Source organism: Chaetodon trifascialis, chromosome 8 (genome assembly GCF_039877785.1).
Source record: "Chaetodon trifascialis isolate fChaTrf1 chromosome 8, fChaTrf1.hap1, whole genome shotgun sequence".
NCBI lineage: Eukaryota > Metazoa > Chordata > Actinopteri > Chaetodontiformes > Chaetodontidae > Chaetodon > Chaetodon trifascialis.
In genome coordinates, this window is record NC_092063.1 from 8,884,201 (window position 1) to 8,899,101 (window position 14,901).

At 45.4% G+C, this 14,901-nt stretch overlaps 1 protein-coding gene across 6 annotated transcripts; it reads right to left on the minus strand.

Annotated features, from left to right (window-relative positions):
* Window positions 1–1,059: 1,059 nt before the first annotated feature.
* Window positions 1,060–14,587, minus strand: raf1a (Raf-1 proto-oncogene, serine/threonine kinase a). 6 transcript variants are annotated; one of them, XM_070967614.1, is made up of 18 exons: window positions 14,433–14,587; window positions 14,243–14,329; window positions 10,667–10,893; window positions 10,391–10,503; window positions 10,167–10,269; window positions 9,087–9,244; window positions 8,585–8,674; window positions 6,567–6,720; window positions 5,791–5,815; window positions 5,084–5,205; window positions 4,458–4,575; window positions 4,169–4,253; window positions 3,869–4,045; window positions 3,736–3,782; window positions 3,488–3,606; window positions 3,269–3,400; window positions 2,363–2,497; window positions 1,060–2,267 (listed from the first exon to the last, which is right to left on the minus strand). In XM_070967614.1, the coding sequence occupies exons 3-18, from the start codon at window positions 10,865–10,867 to the stop codon at window positions 2,127–2,129; spliced, it is 1,920 nt and encodes a 639-aa protein (XP_070823715.1). In that variant the 5' UTR covers window positions 10,868–10,893; window positions 14,243–14,329; window positions 14,433–14,587; the 3' UTR covers window positions 1,060–2,126. The 6 variants fall into 6 exon arrangements, with proteins under 6 accessions (XP_070823715.1, XP_070823712.1, XP_070823713.1 ...); XM_070967611.1 differs by lacking the exon at window positions 14,433–14,587 and adding an exon at window positions 5,980–6,099 and having other exon boundaries at window positions 14,243–14,272; XM_070967612.1 differs by lacking the exons at window positions 14,243–14,329; window positions 14,433–14,587 and adding exons at window positions 5,980–6,099; window positions 13,091–13,215 and having other exon boundaries at window positions 10,167–10,266.
* Window positions 14,588–14,901: the final 314 nt, after the last annotated feature.

Sequence of the window (14,901 nt, forward strand, 5' to 3'; positions counted from 1 at the left end):
AGGCCTGGTCCAGTGACATTAAACATCTACTGTGCTACATTTCAGAGGCAAATATTGCACTCTTTATTTGACAGCTATAGTTACTAGATAGGTTAAAGATTGAAAAGTCACATTAAGACACTAAACTACCGAACAGTATATGTTATAGTTCAAACATGCTTTTCTTGTAAATAAGTATTTTTACATTGTTGTACTGATACTTTTACTTACAACTCTTGCACCAGTGATTATTATGCACGTCTTGCAGAAGGCTGACGCATCAATGGAGGAGCACCCACTAGATGGAGCTATTGTAGGCCAGGGATGTAGGACGTTTGGGCTCTGCTGGTTTCAATCGGCCAGCCTGTGCAGCTTGTCAGGATGCAGAAATAGAACAGATAAACACATATAGCAAAACTGTAGTAAAAATAAACAACTGGCGGTCAGCCGATGGCTCTGCTCTTATTGTGTGTCTCTACTGCTGTTGACATCAGGCTGTGATCGAGCTTTTTGAAACCTGATTCAAGTAGGATAAAACTCAAAAAGCTTCCATGCTTCTTGCCCTGGGCTCAAGTCAAAGGGCCAAAGAAATTACACACTTATTCCCTTATTTACAATAAATTTGCACTTGGGACTGAAGGCAGTTCTGCCCAGCAGGAACCACAGGCTGGATGTTTACACTAAAACAAAATATAACTGTCCTCTCTTTCCACCACATGTCCCTCCCTTGCTGAATGATTGTTGTTCCACTGTGCTTGCCAGTGGCTGTGCAGTGCACAGTGGCATCGGCCAATGGTGGAATCCCCTGGTGGCGTGTCTGGACTGGATCCCCTGTGAGGTTACACCACGTTGCCACTGCTACAGCAAACATTACACCCTGCCACAAAGTCTGACACATGTTTGGGATTTCACTGTGTTAGAGAACAAGGAGAGAGGCAGCATAATCTGATGTCCGCTGCCTGCCTCACCTGCTTCCATCGCACTTAAAACAAAGCGACCTGCGCGGCGATATATCAGTCAGCGTGTTGATTATTCAATGCTGGTCCATAATAAGTTAAAAAAGATAAACACATCTTCTTTGGCAAAGAAATTTAACTTAATTTTATTAAAATATTGAATAGACAACTTTCTCACCAAGTTCACAATAAAACGTTTAACCTCCTGAAAGAGACATGATAAACAAATACAAATTAGTTCCCAAATCATTTTAAATATTTAAGACAACCGCCAAATGTCCGGCTCATGATGACCTACCTATGTTGAGGACTGATGAGAATGTGTGTGTATCTACAGATCGGATTACTCAGAGCTATGAAGCCAATCTGTAGACTGGTGAAACATAACCATTGCTTTTGTTAAAATGTGCAAATTCAATGTTTCCGCCGTCGCTCATGCTCACTGTCTGACAGGCTAGAATTCCTCCAAAATGACCCATAAAAATAAAGACAGTTAAAAGAAGTCGAAAGACAACAACAACAACAAAAAAAAAAAAAGACAACGATTTCCCATATCTACTCCATTATCACTTAAGACAATGCAAAATCAACTACTGCTGTGCAACTAAATGGACTACATCCAACGGCTTTGTTTGTGATAACAAGAGGTGAATTGTGCAGGATCTTCGTCCAGGCTTTGTTTCCTCTTAAGGCATTTAAGCTTTAAAGGTCTTCTTCATCACGGCGACTAAATAGAAGGGTGTGCTTCACGTCACAGAACCCAAATCAAGAGAGACGTCTCGGTCTTCCTCTTGAGTTTCCTTCAGTGTCCATTTATCGTTGTCTTAGGTAGGTGTGCGTGCATGTATTTACAAATTTTACCAAATGCTTTGCCACCGTGGAGCCTCTGCATACTTCTTAATACGTGCAGTGATAAGCAAGGCACCACCTCTTCATGTGGGCATCCCACTGCAATCCATCCTCACTCCCTCCCACAGTGAATCCCAGAAGCGCTTCATTCTGTATTTCCTTCTGTCCACTTTTCCTTAACATATCCTATGGATTAGCGTGGGTTTATGTATGATTGCATGTGCATTTTTAGGTCTATATTGGCATCTGTATGTAGAGAATTTGGGCGTACTGAGCATTTGGACTATTTTGGATATTTCAAAGAGAAGGGAGCGGGGGGGGGGGGCAGTGCTGTCCAAGCCTCTAGAAAACAGGCAGTCTGGTGGAGGTCAGAGTACAGGCATTGATATCCTCAGTGTGAGAGGCTCTGTGCAGGGACGGTTCTGAGGCACTGCGGTTTATCTTAGGGAGGGCATGCTGCAGAAGCTCAATGGAGGACAAGATCTAAAAAAGTGCAGGAAAGAGAAAAAAAAAAAGATTATTTTACAAGGAAATGCTCTTCCTTCGGCTTGAAGTCAACTGCCGAGACAGCGGCTCACCTGCGGGAAAAGCGGCCTCTCGTCCCTGGACTTCTTGATGCAGTCGGCCACCAACCTTTTCATGGCTTTGGGGCAGTTCTTGTAGAGCTTACTGAGGTCTGGCGACAAATAGCCTCTTCCCACCATGAAGATAATCTGAGAGGAGGGAGTCACAGACAGCAGATGAGACTGAGGGATGTGTGGAACTTTGATCACATTTGAAAATGAGCTCAACTATGCATCAATGTCAGTGCGCCGGAGAGACACCTGATCAATCCTCAGTCAGCAGTCCACCTCAGAGATTCTGTATAATTATGACCAGTGAGTCGAAGGCATCTAAAACACTGGACTGTGAAGGCATGAGTGCATGATGCTGCAGAGATCAAGGATGATAGCAGTACTCGATGTGCTCGCCAGGTCAGCTGAGTACAAAGCCATTCTACAGTATCAAACTGGGGGTTGCACAGCGGATCATAACGCTACTTAAGGGAACACTCCCTGCGGGAGGACGAAAAACCACACATAGGAACAGCCACGCACCCTTTTTCTCACACACCAACAGGGTTGTGTTACGGCATCTAAAATTAGGCCGGTGGCTCCAGGGTGCCCGCCTCTGTTCCACGGTGGGCTTTTGGCCAACTCCACAACCCCCTTCAGACAGCGACCCAGTGTCTTTCCACCACCTCCTGGCCTGGGCTTGCAGCCTGACGCACATTTGATTGCAGGGTAGCAACCGTGTTTTACATGACCAACTATAACACTGCAGCAAAAAGTTGCAACCCTGAAGTTTTTGCAAATGTATTTGCTAAACAAAAACAATTACAGTGTGTGGAGGACAAAATTATTATTAAATACTGTCACCTAGACACGCTGCTGTACGACTGAACTGCTGACATGCAGTATGACGTGTACATGATGACGCTTTACCTGATCTCTGTTTGCTGTCTGGGAGTATGGGAGCTCTCCCGTCATGAGCTCAAAGAGAACAATTCCATAGGAATAGACATCAGACTGGAAGCTGTACGGGTTGTTATCCTGCATCCGGATAACCTCGGGAGCCTTTGGGCATCCAGAGAAAAAGCAAACATGAGGGATGACATCTCCTGCGTCTCACTGCTTCAGCGAAATCAAAGCTGTGCTACTGACCATCCAGAGAATGGATCCAGAAGGCTGCTCCACCTGGTGTGAGCCGCTCCATCTGGACTTCACCGTAGCCAGACCGAAGTCTCCAATTTTCACTGTTAGCCCTTCATGCAAGAAGATGTCTAAGCTGCTGTCAAGGAATCACAGCTAAAACACAGCGAGGACACGCAGATCCTGACCAGTGTGAAGATGACGGTGCTGTTATCTTTATCTTTATGTGCACACGCTGAAACAGCTGAAAGGAAGGATACTGTTGGACTTCATGTCACGATGAATGATGTTCTTCGCATGCAGATAGCTAAAAATGAAAAAAAAGGGAAAAGTATTACGATGACATCCTGGCTCTTTTTAATGTGGTTCTAAGCTCTGTTCTTTAGGACTCACTCCATGCCCTGAGCCGTCTGCCTGGCGATGTCGATGAGCTGGATTATCTTGAAGTTTGTCTCCAGGACGTGAATATGTTTGTAGAGGCTGCTGCCTTCACACCACTGCGTCACAATGGCCAGGTTGTCCTTCGTCATGTAGCCCATGAACAACAGGATGTTGACATGTCGTGTTTTTCTAGCAACCAGAGGCGACAGGGAAGAGGAAATCACCAAAACAAAGACGAGGCAGTTTGATTCGGTAAGAATTGACCAATTTTGCAGCTGTCAAAACAGCCGGAAACCCAGTGTCACGTCTTACCTCAGGACTGCTACTTCGTTTCTGAATGCCTGGAACTGCTCTGGTGTGGGATCGGTCACCTTTAAAATCTTCACCGCTACATCGCCTACAACAAATACACTCTGCCTCAGTTACCGTTGACCCATAAAACTCACTGTAACCACATATGAAAGGAAATTTCACACGCGCTCTGTTCTGATTTTCCAACCATCAAGTTAGCATCAGAGTGGAAAGTGCAGTTTGAAAGTGTGAAAGCACTAGTAGTAGTTCCACCTGAAAGTGCCCTGCCCCATGTCAAATGCATTCCTACCATGCCATTTCCCTTTGTATACAGTTCCAAAGGAGCCTGAGCCGATGCGGGAGTGCAGATACACCTCACTGGCCTCGATCTCCCAGTAGTAACTAGAGTCCCGCTTGTCCCGGGGCCTCTGGATGAGCAGAAATAAAAAAAAAAGGTGCAACTGATGTGAGACACACAAAATAAACAGAGCCAGTTATGATAAACCAGTCTTGTGTGGGGTTGGGTAGATTGCACCAACTGGTTTCAGAGTATTTATGTATACACACAACATACAGGCAAGAATGGAAAGAGCACTCGAAGTACTCATGTAAAAATAACATTACTTGTGTAAAAATGTACGCGATCAGCTGAAATGCACGCCGAGTAAATGTTACTGCGCTACATTTTTAAGAGGGTCATGTAACAGAACTATCCATTTGAGGACACCTTTACCTGAGGCTACAAAATAAACACAAGGCAGAAAACAGCAGAAAAGCCTCGTACCTCTCACTGAAGGCAGGAGCTGCTGAGCAAAAGGTAGAAGCCACTGCTGGAGGATCCATCAAGAGCATCTTTTCAAGACCCAGAATGCACCGGGACAGTAAAGGTAATTCATTACTCCAACCTATGCCCGCAAGACAAGACCCGGAACTTACTATTTTATTTTTCTCCTGAGTGTTGAAGGACGTGGCCCTCTCTCGCTGGGCAGGTGCGGGGGCTTTGGACTGGGACTGGGACTGGGACCAGCCTGTTGGGCTCTGACTGGGGGAACTCCCAGCTTCAGGAATACAGAGAGAAAGAGAAGGAAGCAATTCAGGATGGAAGACTGGCTGTGCCCAAAATCATTTACTCCATACTATACCGGGAACTCTATTTAGAGGACTATAGCGTGTGTCAGACGGGAAAACAACTTTTTTAGAAGCCACTAAATGGGATGTAAGAATTCTCTCTAGACATTCGGCCAACATGAGAAAAAGACAAACATAGACTCGGCTATATGGTGAATACTGAGCAACTTTTGACACAACCTTTGTCCCAATTCTCACCCTTCATGATCCCCCTTGCTACAGGCTCACGCACCAAAAAGGGAGTTGTGCAGTGGTAAAATAAAGAGAGAGTCCACATGAACGGAAGGTTCCAGTGGAAAAAGTATAAAGATTGATGACAATGGCCTATCACATGCAGATTAGTCTATTGAATATTATGGGTCGAATGCAGTGATGAGAAATTTCCATTTCGCAGGGAGACGGAGGATTTAGAATTTAAACACCTGAATGCACGATGGGGGGGGCGAAGGGAGGAGGTGTGATGCGGCTCAAAAGTGCACGAAATGATGCTCGTGAATTGCAGAGCGAGCACTTACCCGAGTCGTGATCACGCATCGCATCCTACAGAGACAAGAAACACAGAGCTCTGTCAGCGGGTTCAAACAGTAAAAAACCACATGCTGCGCTGTCACTCGCGCTTTGACTTCAACACTAAGATGTGAATGCAGATAGCCTGTTTGCAATGCATGCCATTCAGACCGCACACAGACACTCCGCTTTCTAACCTTTTCTGGACTCTCGGATGAGGCCTCAACAAAAGACTGGGAGAAGTGCACAATACCTACTTTCCTCTTCAGCCAGAATCTATGGCACCAGGAGCTGGGGGAGGTATTCAGGCAGTCTAGCTACTCCCCAGCAGGGTACAATACGACAGACCAGTGAGGAAAAGGAGGAAAAGGGACACAGGAAAGGAAAGTGATGAAGGAGAGGTGGCAAGAGTGATGCCCAGGTTTCTACCTGGGCACAATAAAGGGAAAATATTCGACAAAGCATGCACAGCTAGTGAGCTGATTATGCAAGAAAAGAACACTGGCAGTAAAAAAGCAGAAACTACAACTGCACAGGGGGAAGTCAAGTGTCGCACATGTAAAAAAAACAAAACACTAAAATAAGATGCCATCAGGGGAATTACACAAAAACAGGCTCAACCCTGTCCAGGTGGATGACTTAACGCAGAGGTAGATAAGAGGAAGGCAAAGATAGTTGGAATGCCTGAGATGTACATAGGAGGGCAAGATCACTCTCAGGCAGGAGATATTTTAAGAGTGGCTCCTACAGGAGTACCCAAGGGGCCCATGTGGTGTGTAGTTACCTCAATCATGCTGCTGTCTACAGGCAGGGTGGTGCTAACCATGTGGACGTTGGGCGTGGAAGTGGAGCGCTGCCTCTGGGAGAGACCTCCGCTTGTGGGTGGGTAGGGCGTGGTGTAGTTGAAGGCATGAGGGGTGGAATATCGGTGGGCTGAGCTGCGAAGGTGCAAAAGGATCAGATCCGAAGACGATGCGGCCATTGTTTGTCTAGCTCTTACGTCACTGCCTCAAAATGACACACAGCGCTGACATTTGACAAGAAAGGCAAACAGAGCTCCGCCACTTCTTTGTAAATGGACGGCCGTGGGGTGTGGCGGTGGTTGGTGCAGGAGCTTAATGGTTTCAATTCAGTCATTTTCTCTCACTTTCCCCTTTCAAGTGTTGTCTGTTTACGCTGTGCCATCAACAAACTGCAACCACACATGCAAAAATCAATGAGAAGCCAGCAAGTACGACTGCAAAATAGCAGTGAGAGGAAGTAGTTATTGGTTAATTTTATTGTGACCTTCCTCTTATCCCTTTTTTGGATATCTTGACACTGTAGCGGTATTCTGCCCCTGGCGTTTGCCAAGATCAGTATTGGCTCAGATGAGGAGTACAAAGCTCACCAGCCAAATATGTTAATCTGCAAACAATCCAAACGCTAGTCTGACTTGAGATGTTCGCTTTCACAAGCACAAAAGCTAATCATAACAAGTTATCCGAAAACATATGAACAAGAACAATGCCTCACGTGCATAAATAAACTCTGAATTTAGCCAGTGTTCTTGGTAAACCTCCTTTTACTGGACGTATAACTGCACTGTACTGGAGCTGCTGGTTAAAATGGGGACAATGGAGCTCCAGCTAAATGACGTGTATATAAACACAGATCATATTAAATCACACTTACGGCCATGGGGTGCACTCCTCGAGAACAATCCCCCCTTTTGGCAACACAAAACTTTGTTTCAAAAGAGTTTTTGAGATCGCTCTGCATGGAACAACTTAATACTTTGTGAGAGCTAATTTGGCAGCTCGGAGTGCTTTTTAACCATTTTAAGTGCTCCTGAAACAACAGGCCCTTTTCACGCCTGTCGTTACATCAGCCCTTGGACTAGTAAGCCCCCATAAAGCTGAGGACGTCATAAAAAAAACAGGATTTATTTCAATTCAGATTAAGCTCCTTTACAAATGAGAACACAACCACAACTGTGTTGCCATCGAGCAGGACACGTAACAGAAAATGACAATGACGAGGGCTCCTTAAATGGCTATTTACGGGTCGGACGCCTCCCCGTTATTCTCCAGTAACTCTTTCTGCTTTGTCAGTGGCCAAGCAGCACCCCGATCATTAGCTCTCCTTACAACACCCGACCACAAACTAAACTAAACGATCCATGCAGAGACACCATCATGGGTGACACACCATTGAGCACAAAATGTGCCATCAAAGCCTCTATGTTCTCTCTAAATCTTAAATTTTAGACTTCTAGTAGCCGTGGAAGCCCTTTCTATGTGTGGTTATGTACGTCTTGCATGCACACAAGGAAGCACAGCGACATGCACGCAGATAACACGCCATATACTACACACTACTCTACTGATGTACAGGTGGTGGTGACACACCGATATGCAGCAATACACCAGCAAAGAAGAGGAAGAAGAGGACTGTTGGCAAGTAAACAATGCTGGGTTGAAAATACTTTTAAAAAATTGGCCTTTCAAATGTTTCATGAGGAAGTAAACGCATTTGTTGGCGCACAAGGACACACACAATGCATCTTGGTGAGTGACGCCGAATGCAAACTTTTGTTTGTTTACAAGAAAACTCGACAAGCCACCTTTAAAAAAAGGAGAAGAAGAAGAAGCAATTTCACTCTTCTCTCCTCTGGTTGCAGAGGGCGAGGACTCAATACAGCAAAAGCGTTTTCAATCCACAGGCGGACAATGACTAAGGTACTGTAGGTAAACTATGCATCTTAGAATAATAAAAACACTCGAAGGATGAATTACATCGAACTGAAAAACTTTTCTTCACCTTGGAAACCGTGTTAAGGATTCCCTCATTCGTCTGGACGTGAGTGGGGGCAGAAACGGGGCACCGCTGTCACCGGGCGTTGGACACAACCTGAGGACAGAGAGCGAGAGACGGTGAACGTCTGAGTGCTGAATCAAGTAACAGAGAGCCGAAGACAATAGCTGTCAGGTAAAAGGGCTTATCTCCTCACTGTCTATGATATGGATCTTTTAATGATCACCGTCGGCCCTGCAGCCTGCATGCAAATCAACACGAATAAGCCGCTATTCTCAGCGCGAGTATGCAAATCCATATATATGAGTTTAGACCTGATCAGAAAACCTGTAGTATCAGCTGAACTTGCTTTGGCTATTTTTATCTCAATGCCACATTTTCTGATGTACAATGAGCCTCCGAACTGGTTGGATTAAAATGTCAGTTTAAAGTGTTTTTACAGAACGTGCTAACATTTGAGTGATGGCCTTTTGACAGTATGCTCTCGTGTGAAGGTGAAGACACTTACAGGAGTTGTCTGATGTTGCTCCAGTCCACGCACATCGTGGGCACTTTGGTGCTACAATGCTCATGGAATTTGTAGCCACATGTTTGGCAGCGGAAACCGTTCAAAAGAAACTTCTGGCAAATATCACAGAACGCTAGTTTCAGATATGTTTTCCGAACCTGAAAACGACAAAAAGAAAATGCATCAACGGCTTGACTCCACAGTGCACGGCCGTGTCATGTTCAGACTGCGACGCGGACGGCGGTGATTCCAGCGGACACACCACGACGTGCTTCAGAGGCGTCCCAGAGGTGGTTCTCCAATCTGGTCCACTTAAAATACGCGCCTAGTCTATTTCTGAGGGAAGACAGCAGACTGAGGCGGGCGGGAAGTCACACGCAGAAACAGCATAGAGCATTCAGTCATTTTTCAAAATAAAACACCCTGTGTCGACTCCCTATTTGTAAAGGTGTCACGGTGGTAATGCTGTCGCCTCACAGCTAGAAGGGGTTCGAATCTCGCTGTGGGCACCCTTGGTGCCTGCTGCTTGAGGAAAGGGGCCTCTCTGTGTGGAGTTTGCATGTTCTCCCTGTGTTCACCTGGGGTATCCTCCTTAAAATACCCCCACTAAAAACATGCGAGAAGATCACCACCTGACCAGTGGCGACGAAAGAGATTGGGTCCCCGGGCGCCGGTCGGATGGCAACCCACCGCTCCTGGTCTGCCGTGGAGGAAGGAGGAAGGCGGAGGACAAATTTCACCAAATCCGCATGGCGTGTGATGCATGTACGTAGTTGTTGTGTGACTAATAAAGGGGATTGTCCCTCCGATTCTTCTTCTAAAAAAAGCCAAAACGAAAGAAACCATTTGCCTATGTAGCCAAATATCCACGGAGGATTACAAAAATCTAAAATTTAAAAAAAAAAAAAATCTACAAAATCTGAGCGAGCAGGCAACTCGCTCCGCTCCTGAAAAGCGTCCGGCTGGGCTACGAAGCAGGAGGACGGAACAAAACGGCGCTGTAGATGCGACATTGTAGTGTCGAGTCCGGTGGAATCAAGGCTTCTTTTTACGAGTGTGAGGACAACATAAAGTACTCACAAAATTATGTGTTGTCAGGGGAACATGATCTAACACCTCCACCAGGAGCTCTTGCCCAATCAGAGAGGTGGAGTCAGTATTCCAATCCATCCGGAATTTTCTGCTGTCGCAAAAACGGACGAAAGACTTCACATGAGTGGACATCAAAGCAAGCAAATTAACTGCGGCAGATAAGAATGGGATTTATTCCATCTCTGATCTTATTTCCCTGATTTCAAACTCACCTCCTCTGTTCCGGATGCAGCCGGAAGACGGCGCAGCACTGAGGCTGCAGACCTCGCACCTTTAATGCTTTAATCAGGCAACTGTGCAGAGTCATACCTGGGCGCACGTTTACCTGAGGGTCGAAAGAAGAAGGATTAATTCCTCTCTTGCATGTCGGGATGTAAGCATCTCCATATGCCTTTAGGTAACTCTGTACCAATGCACTATTTCTGCAGCCTCACTGGATATCTGGAAATTAGCACGCCATCTATTCCAGGCGGAAAAGAGCAACTCACCACAGTGCGCTGCTGGTTTGGGAGGTAGACGCGGATAGTACTGCTAGTCTTGGAGTCGGGCATCTTGCTGTCATCTGAGGAGCGACGTTGGCAGGGAAAGTCCTGGACCATGGTTGGTGAAAGGCACGGGCCCTCGAATGCAGAGTCCTTCATTCCGAAGCCGTTGCTCAGGGTCTTCCACGCTCCCTGGAGGTGCTCCATTAGTAAAGCCAAGTGCTTGCAATGGTCTGAAAAAAGAAAAACAAAACACGAACAGTATGAGTCGGCCGAATGCCTGAAAGAGCACATCAACAACTGACTGCGTAATCAATATTACATTAGCTCTCTTAAAGGAAGGACCTTTCTCTGGAAGGATACTGGTGGTGCGCAGACTCGCAGTGTAAAAGTAATTAAATCCATTTTTCCATCATACATAACACTTTAAACTGATATTTCCTGCCCAAAATCTTATCTTTCGGTAAGTTTCAAGTAGTTTTTTTTTCCTTTCCGCTGAAGAAGCCGTTGTGGTTGGCTTGAACGCACGTCAGGAGGCAAAAGGTTCCAACAGCGAAACGTTTTCACAGCCAGGAAATAAAGCAGCAAACTAACGATAGGTTTGGGTTGCATCATCGAGAACTCGTTCGGTGTAATCTCTGAACATAATCTCACCATGTGCAAACAGCCCTCCTGGGATGATGGTGAGATTAGAGCCTTTGCATGGTTATGTCCGTGTGTTCGCAGCAGGCCTTTCAGGGGTGTCACAGGAAAAGTAAAGGGACCGTTTAGCGGTCATCAAACTCTGGCCTCAGCCCTTCGCTATATCAAGTGACAGTGGCGCTTTTAAGAATACTACATGTGATTTTCTTGGCAGCAATTGTCTTTTTTTTCCCTTTTCATTTGAGAGGGAGCCGAAGAGCAATGCAGACAAGCTAATCCAGGAGAATCTCAGGCCACCGCAGAGGTCGGTCGTGTTATTTACAGTGTATGCTTTCAGCAGACGCCTTCGTCTGCGCGCCACACCACCAAAACTCCGCAGCCTGTAACGTGCACAACAGGATCGCAACTACAGGTATTACGAAATAAAGAAATAAAGGAAAAGAATACTGGTAAACTAAATCGAGACATGCACAAACACAAAAAATCTTATAACTCAGGCTGCTTGTGCTTGTCACAAACAAATATGCTCCCTCTTGTGCTCTGCTGCTGTGTTTTCAATACAAACTGAGGCATAATATGTGTGAGTTTATATATATATATATATATATATATATATATATATATATATATATATATATATATATATATATATATATATATATATATATATATGTATGTGTGTGTGTGTAGAGAGAGAGAGAGAGAGAAGAAAACAATCCTGCAGAAGGAAAGTAAATCTAAACCGGATAAAACAACTAATGTGGAATGAATTTATGCCACATTTGATATCTTTGAGCATTAATTCAGTTAGTTTTCTAGTAAGTCAGATCTTGTCCTCCACACACACACACACACACACACACACACACACACACACACACACACACACACACACACACACACACACACACACACACACACACACTGAAGTTTCACTGATTTTTAGTCCTCACATCCAGTGTGTTCACTTTCACCCTGCAAAACTCCCAGTTACCTCTGGTGTGTCTTACACAGAGAGCTGTTAACGCCGGACAGATGATTTACTGCGGTTAGTGGTTAGCTGTCACAGCAGACATGCCGGCATGTCAGTAGCAGAGAGAAGCAGGAGCCCGGATCACTGCGGGTCTCCCAACCCCAGTCCCACCATGCTGCAGGACTTGTGTTCACAACAAGTGCTGTGATCCATCCAAAAAAGGGTATCAAGAGAAAGAATGTGAAATCCACGATGATTAGACTTTACTCTCGCCTGCTTGGATCTGCTGCGCGTAACAGCTCAGTCTGCATATTGCTGTCAGCTTTACAAAGCGAGTGTCGGGTCCACGTGAGAGCTTCTGTCCCTTGACTGAGGTCTGCAAAGGCATAAAAGTAGGTGAGATCAATGTCAGCAGGTTAGCGTATTTTGGGAGAGATCGGCGGACACTAAACTGACTTCTGAACGCCTTCAGTAGTTCCAACTTCGCGCTAATCGGACCAGTAAAGTAACCCCGCAGCCGAATGCGCGCACGATTTGCACAACTAAAGCAGCTATTAGTAGCTACGTGTGTTTTCAGGCGGCTTGGTGGACCCACTTATTGCTGTGAAATTGCCTGGAGGCCCTCAGAGCCGAACTATATCGCTAAACTTCACTGCACAAGCTCGATCCACCCTCCATTCAAATTTCACTTGTCCAAACGATGCAGGTCTCGGTGGTGTGCCTTAAGGAGAAGCCGTTGAACAGTCGGAGAAAGAGTTTCAAACACGATTCAAAGAGCAGCAGACGCTGGGAGCCAGCACCCTGTGTTTGCTTACCAAGAGAAGTTAGGAAAGTTGTGCTCCGCCATAACTTCAGGAAAAAGTGGCGTCGGTGACATCATCATATTTGCAACGCATTCAAAGAAAAAAGGGGAAAAAAAAGTCGACGTCGGAAAAGAAATGGTTTCAAACTATCTTGCATCCGTTAAATATCGCAATAATGTAAGTGGTGAAGGTCATAGGCGGGTCTCTTTTACGAGCCTCCAAACACAACAGAGGAAAAGTTTGATCTCCCAGCCGCGGCGGACGCGAAAAAAATCCGTCGGACCCTCAAAGTGACACGACGAGGGATATTCTTCAAGTCCCGCGAAGCACTTTCAAATTAAAACTCCCGTCCAGCGGCTCGCCAGCTTGTCGCTTTACCGATCAATATTTACGTTGTTCGGGGGAAGGTGCAAAGGTCCGAGTCGGTGTCGTGCGTCCGTCTGACGCCAGGGATTGAAACAGGACCTTGCACTCACAACAAGAGTTGCAAGCATCACTCAGACTGCGCAACTACAGCGCACATTTAAGCCCTCCCACTCCGCTGAAACCGTTGTTTTTTGTTCAGAAAGGATCAGTTGCAGGTTTAAAATGTAGATTTCTTAATATTGGACCATATTTTACATACATCGCTCCCATACTTGAAGTCTTATGAGGTGGCACACGCCGCCGCTTCGCTCATACCTGCTAATGTTAATTTAAATTCGCAAAATTAATGCGCATGAAACATTTGTATAGTTTTAATTCACTTTTGTTAAAACATTAGTTGCAACCGTATCTTTTGAAAAGCAAAAACGGCCTACTACCGGTTTGGAGCGCAGGAGAAATCCATTGTTCACTACATGTGCGCCATCATCTGGCGATAGGAAGACAGTGCAACCCTGTTGGAAATGACCTGACATCCCCTTTAGTCATGTCACATTTCACATATCTGCTCAAAAAGGGACGACTTGTACTATGGCATGAAGGCTATGGTAAGGAAAACAGTTCAAACAAAAGGTGGATATTTTTTAAATTAGCAGAAATGCATCATCCTTTAGTTTATGCGGATTTGAAATGCTTTCAAACGTCCAAACAGGCTGAAACACAAGCTTTTGTCAGCCCAAAACACACCTTGTTCTTTTCTCTAAAACAGCACATTTGTTAAGTGGTGCCCTCTACACTCACCATGTGTTCACCATCTCCGTGGCATCCCGGTGGTGGGGGTCCCCTGAGGTACCCTAATCACACACAGGTCCTTTCAGTTGACACCATCTGAGAATAAAACAGCTTCATCAATATGCCCTGATGGCTTCAGCATACATTGTGTCCATAAAGCAGCAGCAGTCAGTTTCAGCTAGAAGTCTAAATCACAAACCCATGTTACATCTCTACGTTGCTTTCATTCCACCCATCCAAGTTCACAATTTATTCTACTTTACTGAAAATAGCATTTTCCAATAGATATTCCATCTTACAAACAACAGAAATGCCAAATACTGTATTCTGTGAGGATGAGGGCAGGGCTTTGTCATTGTGGAGCGTTTTAAGGTACTCCACCCTACAAGCTGCAGTCTCACTGTATTTCAGTCAGTGTGGGATATTATGGTGATACACCTCTTAATCAGTTCAAAATGATGCACTGCAGGTTGTGATATTTCCCCTGTTTTGTATTAAAGGCTGCGAGCTGCAGAATGAGGACCACAGGAAATAACAATTGCCATCTTGGAGTCTTCCAACCAAAGCCACCTTAAGAGTGAGATGGATGCATCTTTCCCACTTATTGATCTGACTGAGCACTCAGGCCAGTTAGTTGAGATGCTTGCAGCTCCCATGGATTGTTGTCC